This window comes from Leuresthes tenuis, unplaced genomic scaffold (assembly GCF_036924035.1).
Source record: "Leuresthes tenuis unplaced genomic scaffold, fLeuTen1.0.hap1 SCAF_9, whole genome shotgun sequence".
Taxonomy (NCBI): domain Eukaryota; kingdom Metazoa; phylum Chordata; class Actinopteri; order Atheriniformes; family Atherinopsidae; genus Leuresthes; species Leuresthes tenuis.
In genome coordinates this window covers 2,131,236-2,150,376 of record NW_027325363.1, presented here as the reverse complement: position 1 = coordinate 2,150,376, position 19,141 = coordinate 2,131,236, and the positions used below count along the sequence as shown (strand labels likewise).

At 44.0% G+C, this 19,141-nt stretch overlaps 1 protein-coding gene across 1 annotated transcript in view; it reads right to left on the bottom strand.

Annotated features, from left to right (window-relative positions):
* Positions 1-501: 501 nt before the first annotated feature.
* The window catches only part of LOC140313898 (uncharacterized), a 41,141-nt gene continuing 22,501 nt past the window's right edge, over positions 502-19,141 (bottom strand). Inside the window, exons 2-4 of the mRNA XM_072391883.1 lie at positions 10,392-11,923; positions 5,438-5,947; positions 502-1,088 (exon numbers count right to left, since the gene is read on the bottom strand). Of these exons, the coding sequence (XP_072247984.1) occupies positions 1,066-1,088; positions 5,438-5,947; positions 10,392-11,715 (1,857 nt within the window). The 5' untranslated portion in view covers positions 11,716-11,923 and the 3' untranslated portion in view covers positions 502-1,065. The remainder of the gene's footprint in view (positions 1,089-5,437; positions 5,948-10,391; positions 11,924-19,141) is intronic.

The window sequence follows — 19,141 nt, the reverse complement described above, 5'->3', positions numbered from 1 at the left end:
TGTTAGATTTTAGTCTTTATTGTACTATTTTTTTCTGGACAATTTGCTAGCGGACATGTGAAAACTTGGACCAACAAAACATCTTCATTATTATTATTATTATTATTATTATTATTATTTTAATTACAGCATATTGTCAGACTGCAGTAACAGTGAGAAGATGTGTTTTTAAAAAATTAAGAACAAAAAAAGAAGGAAAACAACAACAAAGAAAAAAAACATTTTGACTTTAATATTGAATGGTTGTTTTTTTTTTGTTTTTTTTTTCCTTTTTAATCCATGTACACAATAAAACAGTCTAAAAACATTAAACACACAGAGCTGAAGACATTGCAGTGTTGGTTGGGAAGTGGCAGTCCTCAGGGCAGTTTATATACTGTAGCAACATGGTCCTGCTGTACTGTCAAATATCTACTGGGGCGGGTGGGGGGGAATGGGGCAAAGAAAGGGGTAAAGAGGGAACTACAAACCAAAATGGCCGTCAATATAAAACTAACAGTCTTTTTTTTTTTTTTTTTGTTCTTTTAATCCACCAATCAGGAGTCGGTAGAGACGGAGCAGAGTAGCTCGACGGTGGGGGGGGAGGGTGGAGTAAGAAGGTAAGGTGGTGGAATGTCTCGATTTTCATTATTTCACATTTCTGCATTTTCTTTTCTCTTGTAGACGATAAAAAATCTCACAGACAAGCAAAGAAAAATGAAAAAAACCACTGGATGTACATGTTTTTATGGATGTATTGGACGGAGGGGGGTGGAAGGATGAAGGAATGGATGGATGAGGTGGGGGGGGTGAAAGAAAAGGCTTGAATTATTGCTTTCTGAGTATTATTTTTCACTTCTCATCTACATGAATTGCATCTCTTTCATTCTCTCCATCTCTTTCTCACCACGGTGACCTGTTTACACGTCATTACTCCGCTTATTCGGGAGGAAGGAGGAGGGATGAAGGGAGAGACGAGGAGGAGGAAGGGGGGAGGAGGAGGAAGAGGAGGAGTTGGGGGTGGGGTGGGGCTCAGAGCTCCTTGCTCAGCGAATCCCGGGCAGTTCTAATCCTCTTTGTGTGGCCTCACACGTTTCCCGCCTTTTTGTCTGGTAAATGATAACAGAAGAGATTGAAAAAATGTATTAAAAAATAGGATAATAATAAAAAACAGTCACATAAAAGGGTTATATGTGTGTTTAGTGGTTTAGTACAGATGCTGAGTTAGTTATTTTGGTGTTAAAGGATGCACACAAAGCAAAAAACAGTTCCATAAAATAAAAAAAAAGACAATTTCATGTTGTCCTGGGAATCTATTTGTGCCTTTTTGTCTTTTTGTTTTGACTGTCCTTTGTGCTCACAGCTCAGTCGCTTAACCTTGAGAGGAAGATCTTTCCCTGACATCTGATAAGTAATCTGTCAGTCTGGAAAACCAAAGGGAAACGACAGAGAAAAAGAAGTTAATCTGGCTTGTTGAAGAGGCTCTGTGACACTTTGATTTTGCCCACTAATCCGTTGATGGACTAAACTCGAGTGAAGTCAGCTAAACCAGCTTTTCTCTTCCACTACAAACACAGGGTTAACTATCTGAGCGAGTCGGAGCTAACATCCACCTGCCTGCTCAGGGCGGAGGCCAGAAGATGGAGGAGGAAGGTCAAGAGTTCGCAGAGGATTTCTAACCCTTCATTTATGAGCATGTTTGTGCTTTTTATGATGAATCCTGACCCTACTATGTGTTTATCTTCACACTATGCTGTCCTGAGATTAAAAAAACCCAGAATATTCTGAATTAAATCTGTTTCTGGGACCAGTTTCTGGAAGACTTGCCTGTGAGGACGTCAACATGTGCAGAAGCAGATGTAATCTTCCCCTTTTTAATAATTTCCTCAACTAAATTAATAATGGATGGGCCTTTAGCATCATTTTCTAAAACTGCACACATAAAGAAAGGTTCAAAAGAAAACATGAGATCGTTTTTCTTTGTTGATTCTTTTTAGAAGTGTCCTGATCAGCTTTCTGAAGCTCTTTCACAGTTTTTCTTTGGACATTTTCTGCTTTTTCCCTCATCTTCAGTCCTTGTTCCTGAGCATTTTCAGTGTTTTTTCTTTGTTCAGCCACTTAACTCTGACCTTTGACCCATTCAGGCAGGAAAAAGGCTCCTAACTCAAGGGATGAACCAGTGTTGTGTCGACACAGAACAGACAACTTAGCAAAGAAGCCATTTTAAACTGGATCTTTAGGCACTTTGTTACCAGCAGCCTGTCACAAAGACACATCATTTGTTCCCATTTCTTTAGCTGCATCTATGAAAAACAGCAAAGAAAACACAGTTTGACAGACAGAAAATAGGATTTCTGCAGCAACAAGGTGATTCCCAAAGAGCTATTAGCTGAAAACTTGGCATATCTCAGCATGGTGTGCAGTGTGTCCTTAAAACATTTGAGGAAACTGGAAAAGTGGAGGACAAAAGAAGGAGTGTCAGGCCTAAAAAACTATCTCCAGCAGATGAACAGGATCTGAAAGTGATGTCCTTAAGAAAGAGGAAAAAATCCAGCTGTGACCTGACAGGACCTGAGAGATGCATCTGGACCTTCAGCTGATCCATCTACTGTTGGCCCAAGCCTCATCAGAAATGGTCTCCATGGAAGGGTGGCTGTCAAGAAGCCGTTCTTAAGGAAGGGAAACAGGGAGAAAAGGCTGAGCTGTGCCAAATGACACAAGAAGTGGACTGAAAATCAGTGGCAACAGGTCTTATGGAGGGATGAATCCTCCCCAGAGCCCGGACCTCAACATTATTGAAGCAGTGTGGGATCATCTGACAGAGAACGGAACAAAAGGCAGCCCACATCCAAAGAAGAGCTTTGGGATGTCCTTCAAGAAGCCTGGAGAACTATTCCTGAAGACTCCTTAAAGAAATGACAGAAAGCTCGTCTCAGAGGGTTCAGGCTGTGTTGGAGAATAAAGGAGCTCAGACCAGAGATTCACTTTAAAGCTGCTCAGAACTGAACATCTAAATGTTTTTCAATAAGTCAATACATCAATTTTCTGTTTTCCTGGAAATATAAATGAATGAGAAGCAGCTCATGACTGTTGACTAAATTGATTTGTGACTTTCTTTGTTTCGGTTTTGTTTTGGGCTCGAACAGCCGCCAAAATAAAAGCACAATGTGACTAAAATCCCTCTTAAAATCCCTCTTTTATGCAGCAGGACTGAGATGCAGCACAGAGACGGAGCATTGAAGCTGCAGCGAAGAGGAGGAAGTGTTCCTCAGCCACACAAATCTGCAACGTGGCACCTTCCTACAGGGTCGTGCTGAGGTGTGTTTGTTTTTATTAATGCTGTGGGATGTAACTGCTGTTAAATAATAACAGTTTTACAAACTACGGTGAAGACAAAACATGATCATAAAAGGTCAAATAAGATGCTTCGAGCACTCGACCAGCTCTGCAATCCCCACCCAAAACGTACCAGTTCCTTTAAAACTAGACCAGTTCAGTGACTTTATTGTTAGGTTCACTAACTTATAGGACTCAGGCTTACACAAAATGAGGGAGGGGGGTACAAGTTTCACATTTACAAAGCTTTTCATTCTGTTCTCATGTGCTTCTGGACATAAAGTGGATAAAAGGTTAAAGTAGGTTTAAAAAGATTCCACACACACATCGCTGTTTGGTGTCTTTTAACCAAAATGGATCAAAACAGGGGAAAATAAGCTTGAAAATCTGTAGTTTAAAGTAAAATAATGAAACAATGTCAGTATTTATCCATCTATTCATTTCACAAACTAAGAATGAACTGAAAGTGTTTCCTTTCTGTCATAGAAAACTATCTAATGTGGGATTTTCAGCCTCTACCTAACATTTAAGGAGAAATCGGCGGCACAGTTTACGGCCAAATGCTTGGTTTTAGCCAGAGTTGAATTTTAGCAAAAGAGTTGGAACTTCAAAGAGACCTCGGGTAAATTGCACAGTGGCAGCAGGAGCTGCTCTGGTCTCCACTAGCGTCTGTCGGGCTGTATGAGATCAAAGCTTGTTGAACACCGAGCCTCGCAGAGCTCTTGAATGGAGAGGAGGCCGGGACTGATAAATAATTTAGGAGGTTCAGAGGCACTTCACCTCCTGGTGCTGAGTGCCGAGCGGCTCCAAGCGGCTCCCAGGCGGGAACACATGAAGCAGTTTGAACAAGAAGTGAAGCATCGGTGGGAAAACAGCAGCTGCACTCTGCAGACCACCTCAGACAAAGACAAGCTGACCCGGGTTATCGTTTCTGCTCGGTTTGGTTCTCACTGCATGCATGTGCTCTGAAATCCCAGCTGCTCTTAAACGACTGAACCTTTTCCCCTCGTATCTACATGCTGTGGTGCATGTAGATGCGACTTAAAGATGCAGCTGTGGCTAAAAGCTGCTTCTAAATCGACTTCATTGTTGTAAAAAATGTCCACCAGGTGCATGATGGGAAATAATCTTGCAAATAGTGACCCAGTAAGATGTAAGAGGGTGTTTTAAAAATCTTTTTCAGGCTTCTAGCTGCAGGAAGTATGGAAGACTTGTCCTGAAAGCATTCACTGCATCTTCCTGACCGCCTCTCATAGAGTCAAAGTTGTTCTATTGTTCTAAAACACATGAAAGATTAAAGATGCTTCCCTCCTTTTGATGAAACAGCTATCCTGTCTGATTAGTTTCTATCAGAGCTAACAGACTCTCTGGGATATTGAACCAAAGTTGGTTTTAAGGCCTTTAATGGGGAGATTTATCTTGGCCCTTCGACTGGTTGAGTCGGGCCCAAAGAAAGACGAAACCCTGACCAGTCGGGTGGAAAAATGTGATGAGTAATGAAAGCTTTGTGCTCTCTTTGGACTGGATGTTTGTGACTGGACATTTCTCCCTTTCTGCACACATTTAACAGACATGATTCCACTTCCCTCCAGCTTTCTTCCTTTTTGATCCTCATTTAAAATACAAGTAAAAGTGACTTCAGAAAGTAGACCTTTCATCACATGCGTTCTACTCGCTGTGTGACTTCACATTAGTGTGTATTTCTACCCTAGTGCTCAGTATCTAATATCTGAATCATAAGGACCATTTAAACCATTATCGACACACAGCTCCCTCTCTAATTGGTCGGTTGCTGCTGACATCACGTCTTGAACAATAGCCACCGCTGCTTCTCGAAGATCCCTCTTCCTCATCTCCTCCTCCTCTCTCTCTCCCTGGTCACATGACTCTGCAACATCTTGACAACCTCCATTTTGTGGAGCCCGTGCATGCCCCCCCCCCTCCTCCGCCTCCGCCTCCTCCTCCTCGCTAACGGTTAGTGCACAGCTGGTTTTACTCTGTTTACCGCTATCGGTTGTTAGTGCAGCTGCTTGTTGTTGTTGTCTGTTGTTAGTTTCTCCATCTTTGCTGCCGCAGCTCTTTTGAGGCTCGTCAGAGTCCCGGTCGGCGTGCTCTAACTCACCGCTGTTCACAGCTGCTGTGGCGTTGATGATCTTGGCGTTGGCCTCCTCTTTCACTCCTTCAGCCTCCTTGTTCTTCTTCATGGGGCTGCTCCCCGTCGTCTTCTTCTCCTCCTCCTCCTCCTCCTGGTGATTGTGTGTGGCGTCCTCAGCCATGCCGTTGGTGCAGCCGTTCTCCCCGTTGGTCACCGGAGCTTCGGCCGGTGTCTTCTCCGGCTCCTTCGCCTCCTTGGCACCGCTCTCCTCCGCCGGCGTCTTCTCGGCCGCCGACGCATCTTTGTCGTTGGTCTCCTCGGTTGCCGTGGCGACTTCAGCCTCAGCACCTCCCTCCTCCGCTGCTTCTCCCGCCTCCGCGGCCTCCTCTCCCTCCTTGGTGCCCTCGCCGTGGTCCACGCTGCTGGGTTTACCCTTCCGCATGATGAAGTTCTTCAGGGAAACTGCACGGCCAAAATGTGAGCGCTTGGCCTTGGCGGACTTTCCATCTTTTCCTTCCTCTGCAGCCGCCTCCTCACCTGGAGCGAAGGAGAAAGTCAAGGGTTACGTTTCTCCAGGAATAATGACATTTGGAATGATTTTCTTTGAAACTGACTCAAAACGACACTGAAGAGAAATAACTTGTGTACCGCAGGATGAATAAGACTGTGACACAGGATTAAAGCAATCAACCAGGAATTGATGGAATTAGCATGTATGATGCGCATATAATTGCATTCAAGCATGTTTTAAATTATTTTGGGGCCTTAATAGACTAAAAAACACAGGCAGATACACAGCCCACCACATCTCTGCTGTACTGAGTTCATATGATGCAAGATGAGTTAAATAACTTGTTCTGCATCTATGCTGGTTTGGTTCTGGAGGTTCTTCTGCAGACACGTAACCACGGCAACCGTATTAACATGGCTAAGAAGCTCCTCCTGGTTCTGATTATTGGTTTTAATTCTCTCACTATCAATGCTTTAGAAACACTGGGAGAAACTTGAAGAAGATGATCTGTTTTTGTCAGATTTTCGATGCATAAAAAGCACTTTAATCCAGCTCAGCGAGTTCTGCTTTAAAGTGGCAGCATATAACAGTTTCTGAGATGCATAATAAAGAAAAAATTATACTTTTTAATAGTATAACTGCTTTGTTAAAGAAGTTTTTACAATGCGATCTCCGTCAGTTTCGACCAACGTTCAGGCAGAAGTCACCACATGTGCATTACTATATATTACTATATATTACTATCACTATAAATAAAGAAAAGATAATACTTTTTAATAGTATAACTGCTTTGCAAAAGGTAAGGTTGAACTATCATTAAAAACATATTCACTGGTTATTACTATATATTACTTTCACTATATATAAACAACAGGCCACAGAAGATGTTATCATCTCACAATCTTTATACCTTTATTTTGGAAAACTGTTATATTTTGAACAGAAATACCTTTAAGACACCTGAGAAGGAGCCATTTATATCTGTGCAGCAGCTCCTTCAGCACAGGTGAGAAACCACCATTGAAACCCATAGAGGAAGGCCCAGTTCCTCCCCTTCACCCTGACCTTCAGTCTGACCTTCAGTCTGACCTTCAGCCTGACCTTCAGCCTGACCTTCAGCCTGACCTTCAGCCTGACCTTCAGCCTGACCTTCAGCCTGACCTTCACCCTGTTTTGCAGAGGCGAATTGCCCCTTTTCCTTTTGGTCATCAGGGCATCCAGCTGGCTGAGGGGCTGACTGATTAAAGAGAAATCAGAGAGGAGCCCACACAATCTGCTGGATTGGTGCTGTGAGGCGACAGCTCCGCTCTCAAAAATAATTCCCCTAATAATAGCTGTATTCTGTTAGCAGTTTTTCAAGTTTCTTCCAGTTTCTTTATGCAGCCGAGAGCCAAATGTAGTCTTTACTGTTGACTGAAGCTTCGGCGTAATTTGAATTTCACATCAAGTCTTTGAATATTTAATTTGGGAGAATGTTCAATTACACTTCCTCCCTGAGAGTTAGCAAGTCTTTAGGGTGATTCTCACGAAACAAAACAAATTTAAACAATCAAAAACAAATTTAGGTCAATTTTGCTATTTTTTTTCTCTTATTAGTATTAAGCAGGGTCTCAATTAACTGGCTCAATTAAAATTAGTGATCAATACACGTTCTTTAATACATTTTCGGAACGTTTTATTGAGTCGTTGACCCAATAAATTCATTACCGTAACACATTTTCAATCGATGAAAACTGAACATGTATGAAAGGTAGAGCTTTTATTTTTTCATGCATGTTCTGTTAATAGTTCAGAATAGTCACATAGTGTAAACATTCAGAAATGTTTTTATTGATACAGTAATTTTAGTTATTATGTTCATTACCGTAACAAAATCGCATTTTTTTTTTTTACACTAAATCTTTCCTGTAGTGTAAATTTCACAAATAATTAAAAAAATGTCAATTCAGTAATCTGAAAAGACTTGACAAATATTTCCTGGACAAAAATAAAATTTGAAGGTATCTCTCATTCCCATCCAAATATTTACATATACAGCAAGTGTTACGGTAATGAAAAGTTTTGTTACGGTAATGACATGCCAAACCGCTTTAGTAACGCTGTTTCTGGTTAGAGTGGCGTGTCAACGTCTTCTGCTCTTTAGATTTCTTAAATGTCCTGAATGAGCAGGACCAGAGCATTCAGAGCTCCTCAGTTTTAATGGAGCAGGTTGAAAAGCTCCTTTATGCAGCAGTCTACAGTCGGGGATAGGGTGTGTACAGCCATGGGAAAGAGAAACTAAACTAAGTGAACCCTGATCAAGCAGCTTCAGCAGCAGTGAGTGTAAAACTAAGTGAACCCCTGATCCAGCAGCTTCAGCAGCAGTGAGCTGCAGTGATGGTTTCCTGTGGGACGTTATCAGTCTCTCTCATGGTTCTGGAGGAATCTCGGCCCTCTTCTCTCCAGCGCTGCTTCAGCTCATTGAGGTTTGCAGCATTGGTTTCTGCACAGCTCTCTTAAGGTCCCACCACAGCATTTCAGTCAGGCTGAGGTCTGGACTCTGACTGGACCATTGCAACACCTTGATTCTGTTCTTTTTCCCACATTCTGCTGTAGATCTGCTGCTGTGTTTGGGATCTTTGTCCTGTTGATGAGCCAGTTTCAGCCCAGCTTTAGCTGTGGGACAGATGGCCTCACATCTGACTCTAGAATACTTTGGTATCCAGAGGAGTTCATGGTGGACTCAATGACTGCAAGGTGCCCAGGTCCTGTGGCTGCAGAACCAGCCCAGATCATCAGCCCTCCACCACCGTGCTTGACAGCTGGTATGAGGTGTTTGTGCTGATCTGCTGTGTTTGGTTTCCTCCAAACGTGCTGCTGTGCATTAGGACCAAACATCTCCACTTTGCTCTGGTCTGTCCAAAGGACATTGTTCCAGAAGTCTTGAGCTTTGTTCAGATGCAGCTTTGCAAACCTAAGCTGTGCTGCCATGTTCTTTTTAGAGAGAAGAGGCTTTCTCCTGCAGCCCTTCCAAACAAGCCATCCTTGTTCAGTCTTTTTCTAACTGTGCTGTCATGACCTTTAACCTTTAGCATGCTAACTGAGGCCTGTAGAGTCTGAGATGTAGCTCTGGGCTTCTTCACCTTGGGGTGACCTTTAACCTTTAACATGCTAACTGAGGCCTGTAGAGTCTGAGATGTAGCTCTGGGCTTTTTCACCTTGGGGTGACCTTTAACCTTTAACATGCTAACTGAGGCCCGTAGAGTCTGAGATGTAGCTCTGGGCTTCTTCACCTTGGGGTGACCTTTAACCTTTAACATGCTAACTGAGGCCTGTAGAGTCTGAGATGTAGCTCTGGGCTTTTTCACCTTGGGGTGACCTTTAACCTTTAACATGCTAACTGAGGCCTGTAGAGTCTGAGATGTAGCTCTGGGCTTTTTCACCTTGGGGTGACCTTTAACCTTTAACATGCTAACTGAGGCCTGTAGAGTCTGAGATGTAGCTCTGGGCTTTTTCACCTTGGGGTGACCTTTAACCTTTAGCATGCTAACTGAGGCCTGTAGAGTCTGAGATGTAGCTCTGGGCTTTTTCACCTTGGGGTGACCTTTAACCTTTAGCATGCTAACTGAGGCCTGTAGAGTCTGAGATGTAGCTCTGGGCTTCTTCACCTTGGGGTGAACTTGCTGGGACGTCCACTCCTGGGAAGATTGACAGCTGTCCTGAATGTTTTCCACTTGTGAATAATCTTTCTCTCTGTAGAATGATGGACTCCAGATAGTCTGGAAATGGCCTTATAACCCTTCCCAGACTGATGGGCAGCAGCAGCTGCTTCTCTGAGATCATTGCTGGTGTCTTTCCTCCTTGGCATCGTGTTAAACTGACAGAACTTCTGCTTTTATAGAGCTGCTCACACTGACTGAGGATCAGTTAATCAGAGCATTGATCAGCAGCTGCTGGCTGCTTCTTACCCTCTTAGTTCCTATGGAAGCAGTGAGGGTTCACTTAGTTTTTCACTCACTGCTTCGGTGTTTTCTTTCAGTTTTTTTGTGGATTTACTGAGTTTTAACACCTGGAGCAGATGTTTCTTCTTTTCTTTTCACCTTTAATTAACAACCAGCTGAACCTTAACTGGACAGAACAGTAAAATATGAACTTCTTCAGATGTCAGGTATGAAATCTGCTTCGTTTGCAGATGTCCCAACAACACAAAACTCAAACAATTCCACTTTGGATCGCAGCGTGTGACCAGCTGTTGGCTGACTCCTTCCATACATGAAGGGAATCTCAGAGGATGCTTTACACCATCCTTACTACTCTGAACCATAGAGCTGCTCTGCAGGATTAGAACAAGTCAACAGAAAGATGGCGCAGCGGGGCCCAACTTTAGAAAATACCAGAATTCTCCTTTAACTGAAACAAACCGAGAGATTCAGCTCAAAAAGGCGTTAAGCCTCCGAGTAAAAGGCCTTAAAGGGTTCTGTGTCGTCTCACCTGAGGCAGGAGCTGCAGTGGCGTCCTCCTCTCCACCGGGGGCGCACTCTGTGTTGGCCCGTTTGCTCTTCGGGATGACGCGCTTCTTGAAGGAGGTCCAGATCTCGTTGGCATGTTGTGTCACCGTCCCGCCTCCTGCCGCCGCTGCCTTCTCCTCCTCGCTTGCCTCTGCTTTCTCCTCCCCTCCCTCCGTCTTGGCTTCTTCTGCTGCCTCCTCGGTCTTGGCCTCCTCTCCTTCCTCAGCTCCACCCGCTGCCGCCGCCTCCTCCGTCTTCTCGCCATCTTTTTCCGAGCCTTTGGCCTTGCTGCTGATGCCGGACACAGACGGGTCCCTCTTCAGGCCCTGGAAGGTCCAGGAGCGTTTCAGCTTCCATCTCTTCTGTCCCGACTCCTTGGAGTCCAGCGTGGAGGAGTCTCCACCCCCTCCTTCGCCTTCTGCCCCCTCCTCATGTCCGGCCTCTGCTCCGCCACTCTTCTTGTGTGTCTTCTGAGCCATGAGTTTCTTAAAGGAGTGCCAGCGCTTCATGTGCTTGGTGGCTCCAGCGGAGGACGAGGCTTTCTGCTCCTCCTCTGCTCCTCCTGCTGCTCCTTCCTCCTCCACGGTGGAGTCTGCAGTGGTGTTAAGTGCTTCGGGATCTTCCAAGCGGTCCAGGGATCTGGACCTGACCTTTACTTGTTTCTGGGGCTCTGCGGCGGCGCCGTCTTTCTTCTCGGTGCTGCGATGGGAGAAGATTCTCGCCACTGGCTTCCTGATCAGATCTCGAACTGTAGACTTCCCCTCCGCAGATTTGCCCTTCTCCGCCTTCTTCTCCTCCTCCTTCTCTCCATTTTCTGCAGCTGTTGCAGCTTCTCCTTCTGCGCCTCCCTCTGCTCCTCCTTCAGCTGCAGCAGCTTCTTCTCCTTCCTTCTCACCTCCTTCAGCTGCACTCTCCTCTCCTCCCCCTGCAGCTGCGCTCTGCTCTTTCTTCTTCCTCCCCCCCATCACCTTCCCCAGGCCGCTCTTGTTGAGGAAGGAGTCCAGGAAGGAGGTCTTGTGTTCGGCAGAGGAGGCGTTTTCCGAGCTCTGAGGAGGTGCTGCTTCGCCACTTGCTGCTCCTCCCTCCTCGGCGCCCTCTGCCGCCGCCGCAGCTGTGTCGTTATTCACAGTCTCTTTGCTATCGACCACCTCGCTGTTTACGGCGGTGCCGTCTTTATCGACCACCTCGCTGTTGACAGTCTCTGAGTTTGCGCTTTTAGCCGGTTGCTCCACCTCTGCCGGCTTGTTTTCGGGGGTTTTTCCATCTTCCTGGACCACCGGCGCCGCACTGGCCTCCGTCGCCGCCATCTCAGAAAGGGAAAACAAATAATAACAACAAAAAAGTGTGTTCCTTCCTCTCTTCCTTCCTTCCTTCCTTCCTTCCCTCCTCTTCCTCTCTCTGACTCTCTCTGGTATTTGGTTCCTCCCGCTGTGGCGCTCTCAGGTCATGGAGAGCAGGTTGGAGAGCACTGGCGAGGAGGAAAGATACTCAGCATCCTACTAGTCCTCCAAACTCCTGCAGAGAAAACAGACAGAGGAGAGAAGGTGGTCGGGGTGAGGAGAGGGAGAAGGAGAAGGAGAAGGAGGGGGAGGCACAGATGGTTAATAGTCTGAATCAACACCACAGACACTCAATTAGTCTGGTCTCGATCGTGCATTGAATGGAGGATGAAGTGCAACATGATGGAAAATCTTGGCCGTAAATGCAAGGTAATTATGATGTTTCCTTATCGGGAAAGTTCCCATCCAGCGTGTGATGCGATGTGGGACATGAACACTTTGGAAACGCCACGCTTACACCAGACAGAAGCAGGGAAAAGAGTCTCTGCTGCTTCCTCCCTGGGATGGAACAGCTTCTTATAGTTTTTAAACCGTCAAAAATCAGGCAGCAGACGTGGAAATAACTCAGAAACATAATATTCCTCCTGAAGCGTCCGTTTTAAGGCTTATGGATCAATGTTAACCTCACAATTTATATAATAAATTACAATAATCAGCCTGTTTCGGGGACTTTTGGCCTGTTAAAGGAAACCCTTGAAAATGTGGAAACACTGAAATGAGTCACATTTCTGTCCAAAGAAGCTCTTCTGGGTCATATCTGATGGCATGAACTAATGACCACTTCTGTTATTTTGATTTGAAGACCGTGGTTATGATTTATGAGCCTGAAGAACCTTCGGATCCTCGAGTTCTTCTCTTTTAACGGTTCAACAAAACATCCGGTGATGCTGCTTTACGTCACTGAAAAATCTGACAATTATCTGGGAAAACTGCTTTATTTATTTGGTCTTTTATGAAGATTCTGAACATTTTAACTTTGCTTTTGCACGCTTCATTAAGTGGTTATTTTCCTGGAGATTTCAGTGAGATATAGAATCTTTTTTTAAAGGAAAGTGGGTAAAGACAGCAGCCGTGCAAACATGCTGTAAAGAAATCTAAAACATGCATTGAAAAGTCAAATCAACATGTTAAAAAGTGTACAAAATATCACATAAAATAGTCCTAATGACAGCATCTATAAGTTTAAAGGTTTCTAGTCTGACTGATTCTATCCAGCTTATGTCCATCCATCCATCATCCATCCATCCATCATCCATCCATCATCCATCCATCATCCATCATCCATCATCCATCCATCCATCCATCATCCATCCATCCATCCATCCATCCATCCATCATCCATCCATCCATCCATCATCCATCCATCCATCCATCATCCATCCATCATCCATCCATCCATCATCCATCCATCATCCATCCATCCATCCAACCCTCCATCCATCCATCATCCATCCATCCATCCATCCATCCATCCATCCATCCATCCATCTTCTACACTTCTATATATCGGGGACTGGAGCTTATCCCGGCTCTAATATGTGCATTATTAGTGAATAAGACATTTTGAACTGGTATTAATATCTGATATATCGCTCCAAATGTTAAATATTGGAACTTTACAGACTGTGAACCCCTTTTTCTTTTGGGATGAAGCCACTAATCTTCCTTAATTCTCCCTTCTGTGAACAGATAAATAATAAATAATACTTCTTTGTGCCTGTCTGTGGCTATAATTGATTATGCTGAAGATGTAAATGCATTCATTTTTAGTGGCTTCAGTTTCCTGTTTCTCAGGCAGGAATAAACTGTTTTTTGGAGGCGGATTCATTCAGTTTTGCTGTGATATTGAGGATCTGCAGGATGTGTGAGTTGCTGGTGATGCAGCAGTGAAGAGGACCCCGACAACACCTGTTAGTCAGACCAACCTGTGGTTTCTATCTGTGAAATATACAACCAGACGAGCCCTGTCAACATTCTGTGGCTGTGAAAGCCTGTTTGCACTTTAATGAATGAATCGGTAGATCGGGGGAGAGTCCAGACAGAGAGACGCAGCCTCGCTCTGATGCAGGGAGGTGAAACAGTGACTCAGCCTGCAGGAGGGCTGCAGACAGGGAGCTGAGCAGGAAACACATGCATCACATGTTTCACAGAGCCTCACACGGTGCTGCTGAGCAGCTGGATGGCTCACTGGCTGCCTGTTGTTTCTGCTGAGCTGACCGGATGATTGACTGACTTACTGACTGCCAGACTTTCCTTCAGTGGATGACGAGTGAGATTTACAGGCTGAAACGCAGGTAACATTGACTCGTTCTGTTATTTTCAGATAATCATGTCCTGGACTTACATCTTTACCTGTAGACAGGATACATCTTACTGAAAATGAGCGGAATACGTAGATTTAAAGGTGTAAAACGAATGCTTAGCAGCTGCGGGATGTAACAACACTGTCATAGAAACAAATCCCAGTGGGAACCCTGCACATTCACAGCTATATGCATGCATTTTCTGTCATGTTGGAGGCCCACAGCGATGCTGAGTGACTGAAAAGCAAAGCAATGTGGCGCCGAGCTGCAAACTAGCCGTAAACTGAGCCATAAAAAAGAGCCAAAATACTTTAAAAAAGAGTCACAAACACACAGTTTAAGTTTCACAAACTTCTCTAGTGTTGCTTTAAGTTCAATTTGCTGTTATCACCGAACTGCTGTCCTCGATTAGATGCCATAAAACAGATTTCAGAACGGCGTCAGACATCCTGAATCATCATTTTTCAAACTCAAATCTCAAAAAAGCAGCCCGAGATTCATGAAATAAGCATTAAAACTGTGTGTTGGTACCACAGAACATGCAACATCTGTTCTGCTACGTTTACACCAAGTTCTTTCATTCTAGGGTAACAAAAAACTTTCTTCTGCTCATTTTGAGGTGGTTTTGCCCCAAAATTGTCTCTTACTTGACTGGTCGTGACTGACTATCCTCTGAAAAACAGACCCATGGGTGTTTTGTTCATGCAGAAAAATACATTTACGTTGCAGGAAAGTGTGACCTGTCGTGGTCATGAGAGAATAGCGTCCAATAATGCAGTGGTGGCATTGTAAAAAGAATGTAATTTAGTTGTAATTAAGTTGTTCTAACCATAACCAAGCAGCTAACTCAACCAGGAAGTGACCAAAGAGTTAAAAAAGCAATTGTCTTGGTCTGGAACTGGAGTTCTTGTAAAATATAAAACACTTCAGAAATGCTCATATGAGTCAGAGTTCATAGAGGACAAATGTGCAATACCGCCTGCCACCTGTAGGGGGTGTTAGTTTAAATCCCTAAAGTGACAACAACCCCTCAACCGACACCAAAAGCAGATATTCTGGTGTTTCGTCTCTTATTCTTCCTCGGCTAAATAAGTGGATCATTGTGTCCACTGCAACCTCAGACCTAATGAGGCATCTTCACCACTTTAAATCCCTTCATAAAAGTCTCCTCTGTGACCCGATCACTGCTCCAAACAATGAAAAACAGTGGAAAAAAAGACCATGAAAGCAACCTATGAGAAGTGTTTGGAATTTAGCTCAAATGCTATCAGTTTTCTGCTTATGAAACCGAAAAAATAACAGTGAAAGTGCCAAATTACTACAGTATAATCTTGGTTGCGTTACTGCAGCAGCTTGAGGTCAGCAGCAAATCTGGGAATTATATTCCTCAAATATTGCAACATGACTCAATTCACTCTGATAAAAATATAACAGGCAGCTTTAATTCAACAGACCCTTGATCTAATATTCTACTAATCATTCATTCAGGCTTGAAGGCCAAATTATTAACATAGAAGTGAAGTCTTCCCCGTCTTCTTTGGTCTCATTTAGGATCTTTTTGTTGGTAAAAATACATTCAAACTATACAACCAGCGTCATTATTCTCTATTGCAGATCTATTCAGACCGTAACCGGGTCAGAACCCATCATTTTACGTCCCTCAACTGGTTCTGAAGCTTCTTATCTGCTCATTCATCCACTATAAGAGCTTTTGAGGCTGTTTCTTTTCTTTTTTTTATGGTGGATCATTTTTATATCAATAAATCATCATCAGGACTGATTTATGTTCAAAGACTTGATTGATTTCAGCACAATGAGTCACTCCCTCCTCTTTTAAAGCGATTTCCACCTGACCTTGCCAGAGCTGACCAATCACAAGCATTTACCTGATAGATGAGACTGTCCAGAAGGTGCTCAATCACATCAAGTTATTATTTCAATGGTAAAATTAACTTTGCACATTGGGCACAGGGCTACGAAACGCATGTCAGCAATGAACCGAGCAGTTTTATTGCCCTTGTTTTTAACCTAAAGGCAGAAAAAGCTGCTTATGGGAGTAAAATGTTTGCTAAATCAGTAACTTTTTGCTTTAAAAAAGGCAAAACCACCTCGAATGAGTTGAAAATGTTGGTGAAATTAAGGATTTTTTTGCCATTTCTATCTAAAACTCGAAAAGAATCCAGCTGTCTTCACCTGTTAAGGTCACCACAAATGTAGAAAACCGTTCAAGCATCAATTAAATCCCAATTTACACCCATTAAAATAAGCCCAGTGGCGGTGTGTTTACCCTCTTTAGCTTTAACAGCTCCAGCACACACAGAACTGGAGTTATGTGCAGCTACTACCTGTCAGGAAATGTGTTTTCATAAAGAAAAGGTGAGCTGTGCCCACTCAGGTAACCCATGAAAACCAATCAGGGCCAGAGCTGATAGATACCTGTGACTAAACACTGTCAGAAACCAGATCTCAGCCGATCTTAGAGTGGAACAGAGTATAAAAAGGTCTAAAGTCCTTTTTAAAGTCTGCAAACACTGTGAAGACTGAGCGTTTATCTCCAGGACGACACGTTGTTCCCAGTTTTAGGAGAATGCAGATCCAATCAGGGCCAGAGCTGATAGATACCTGTGACCACTTTAGACAGTTAAACGCTGTCAGAAACCAGATCTCAGCCCATCTTAGAGGGGAGCAGAGTATAAAAAGGTCTAAAGTCTGAGTCAGTGATCCTGCAAACGCTGTGAAGACTGAGCGTTTATCTCCAGGACGACATGTTGTTCCCAGTTTTAGGAGAATGCAGATTCAATCAGGGCCAGAGCTGATAGATACCTGTGACTACTTTAGACAGTTAAACGCTGTCAGAAACCAGATCTCAGCCGATCTTAGAGTGGAGCAGAGTATAAAAAGGTCTAAAGTCCTTTTTAAAGTCTGCAAACACTGTGAAGACTGAGCGTTTATCTCCAGGACGACACGTTGTTCCCAGTTTTAGGAGAATGCAGCTCACATGCAGATCATCACAGCTGCAGCACAGCACCTTCCATGCTCTCCCATGGGTAAACGTGAGGTTCTGCAGGGTTCTGCCGAGCTCTTCCAGGCACGTTCACCCACACGAGTCTTTGTTTCAGTTGCTTTTTATTTAGTTTTCCTCCTGCTTCCACTGCAGCAGCAGAGGAGCATCAGTGAGCTGGATGGGAGGCTGAAGCCCCCGAGGTGTTGGAACAGCATCAGACGGAGGACGACAAAATGGAGGGAGGGATGTGAGGAGGAAGAGGAGTGGTGCAGGAGTGGGCTGATAGTGGAGCGTCTCATTTTCCTTTCGGATTCACCTCCATCTGTCCGTCTGTCTGTGCACTGTCTGGTTTTTCCTCTCGACTGTCTGCTTTTCGCCTGCTTCCTCCCGTCTCTTCTTGCTTTCATTCATCCCGCCTCCTCTCTCCTGACAACCTTCTTTTTCCCTGTCCCTCTGAGCCTTTTTATCTGAGTTGTTTATCTCCGTTTCATTCAAACATCCACTCATCCAGCTGTGTCTCTGTCTTGTTTCCCATCTCCCCATCTTTGCCTTTTCGTCCTTTTGTGCTTTCAAACACTTCTGCATCACATCTCCACTCATTCACCTTCATCCTCTCTCTGTCTTTCCATCCCTGCCTCCCAGCCAGTCTGTCAGTCTCCATCTATCTGTCTGTTTCTCCTTTCTCTTTGTCTGCCAGAGAATATCAATTTAATTGATGTTTAAGAGTTTTTGAAGCATAATTATGACTCCAACAGGCATCACATGCAGGAGAAAACGTATCTCCAGCTTGAGCTGGAAGCTGAACTCTGAGAGAGTTCACTGGTTTCTTCTTGCAAGCAGCATGTATTGAATAAATAATTATTGCTGTAGTGACGCTGGAATCTTTAGGGGGTTCACACAAATCGAGCTGTATGCTTTAATGCTTTCCAGTCCTGCAGTTTGCCGTATTTAAGCAGCCTGATACCACCCCAAATGAACCCAGTTCTGATCTTCACGGGCAGGTACGTGCTCAGAAATGCTGGTTTTGTTCATATTGATGCAGAGAAATGTTCACGAATGGTTATTTGCAGAATCTGCAGCCCTCAGATCACACCTGCTACCACAGAAGAAGAAGAAAGAGCAAAGTGTCAAAGCTGCTTGTGCAGAAAGTTTAAACAAATTATCTGTAAAACATTGGTGTGAGAGAGCAGCTCTTGTTTTAATTTCCAGAGTCAGGAAAAGCCCAGCAGGTCAGGAGCATTTAGAGCCTGATATGTAAATAAATTGGTCACTCTGAGCAGAGGCTAACAGACCGCTAACCCCCACAGGATGATTCACCTTCTTACTAATGCTGGAGAGACACAATTTTCCTCTAATGTCAGGAACAGCAACAGCAACAGCTTGGGGAAAACTGAATGAAATGAAATGAGTAACATTTTAATCAACATAATGAAGAAAAAGAGTTGAATGAATGTAAAAAGCACTGCAAAGTTCACCAGAAACACACTGGCTTCATTTTTAAATATCTGAATGAGAAATCAGTGGATGGACAGACTTATGAGTGAGAATCGTCTCCAACAATCCAACTCCAGCCTCTGAGGATGCTCTGAATGAAAGTCGACCGCATGCCTTTGAATAAATGACACGCAACCATTTATTGACACAACTATGTATGCAGAGTGCGTTCAGTTCGTATCACAAGCTAATTCCAGGTCAAATTATTTCAGTAAATCTCAATTTGCTCCTCACAAATGTCCGATTACCAGCTGAGCCTTTCCCGCTGTGAGGATGGCATTCTGGGTAACACAAGGCTTGACTTTATGAAGCGCTGTGCTGGTCAGAAAAGTGAGCTGGTTGCAGTCTGCTGTGATTGGCTGAAAGCTTCACTGACTTGCATGGCGTGCTCCATTGGGCTCTACCTCTCCAGGGTAGAAACTGCCATTGGCTCCAGACCCAGGCTCCAGAGTTACTGGCTTTTAAATATCCTTCACTGTATTTAGTGTCTTAGATGTAAATATAAAGACCAGCTTCATGCAAAGTGTCTCTCTGCCCCTTTTCCTCACCATAGAATTGGTCTCCAGGCAACAACGAAATGAAAAATAAACCC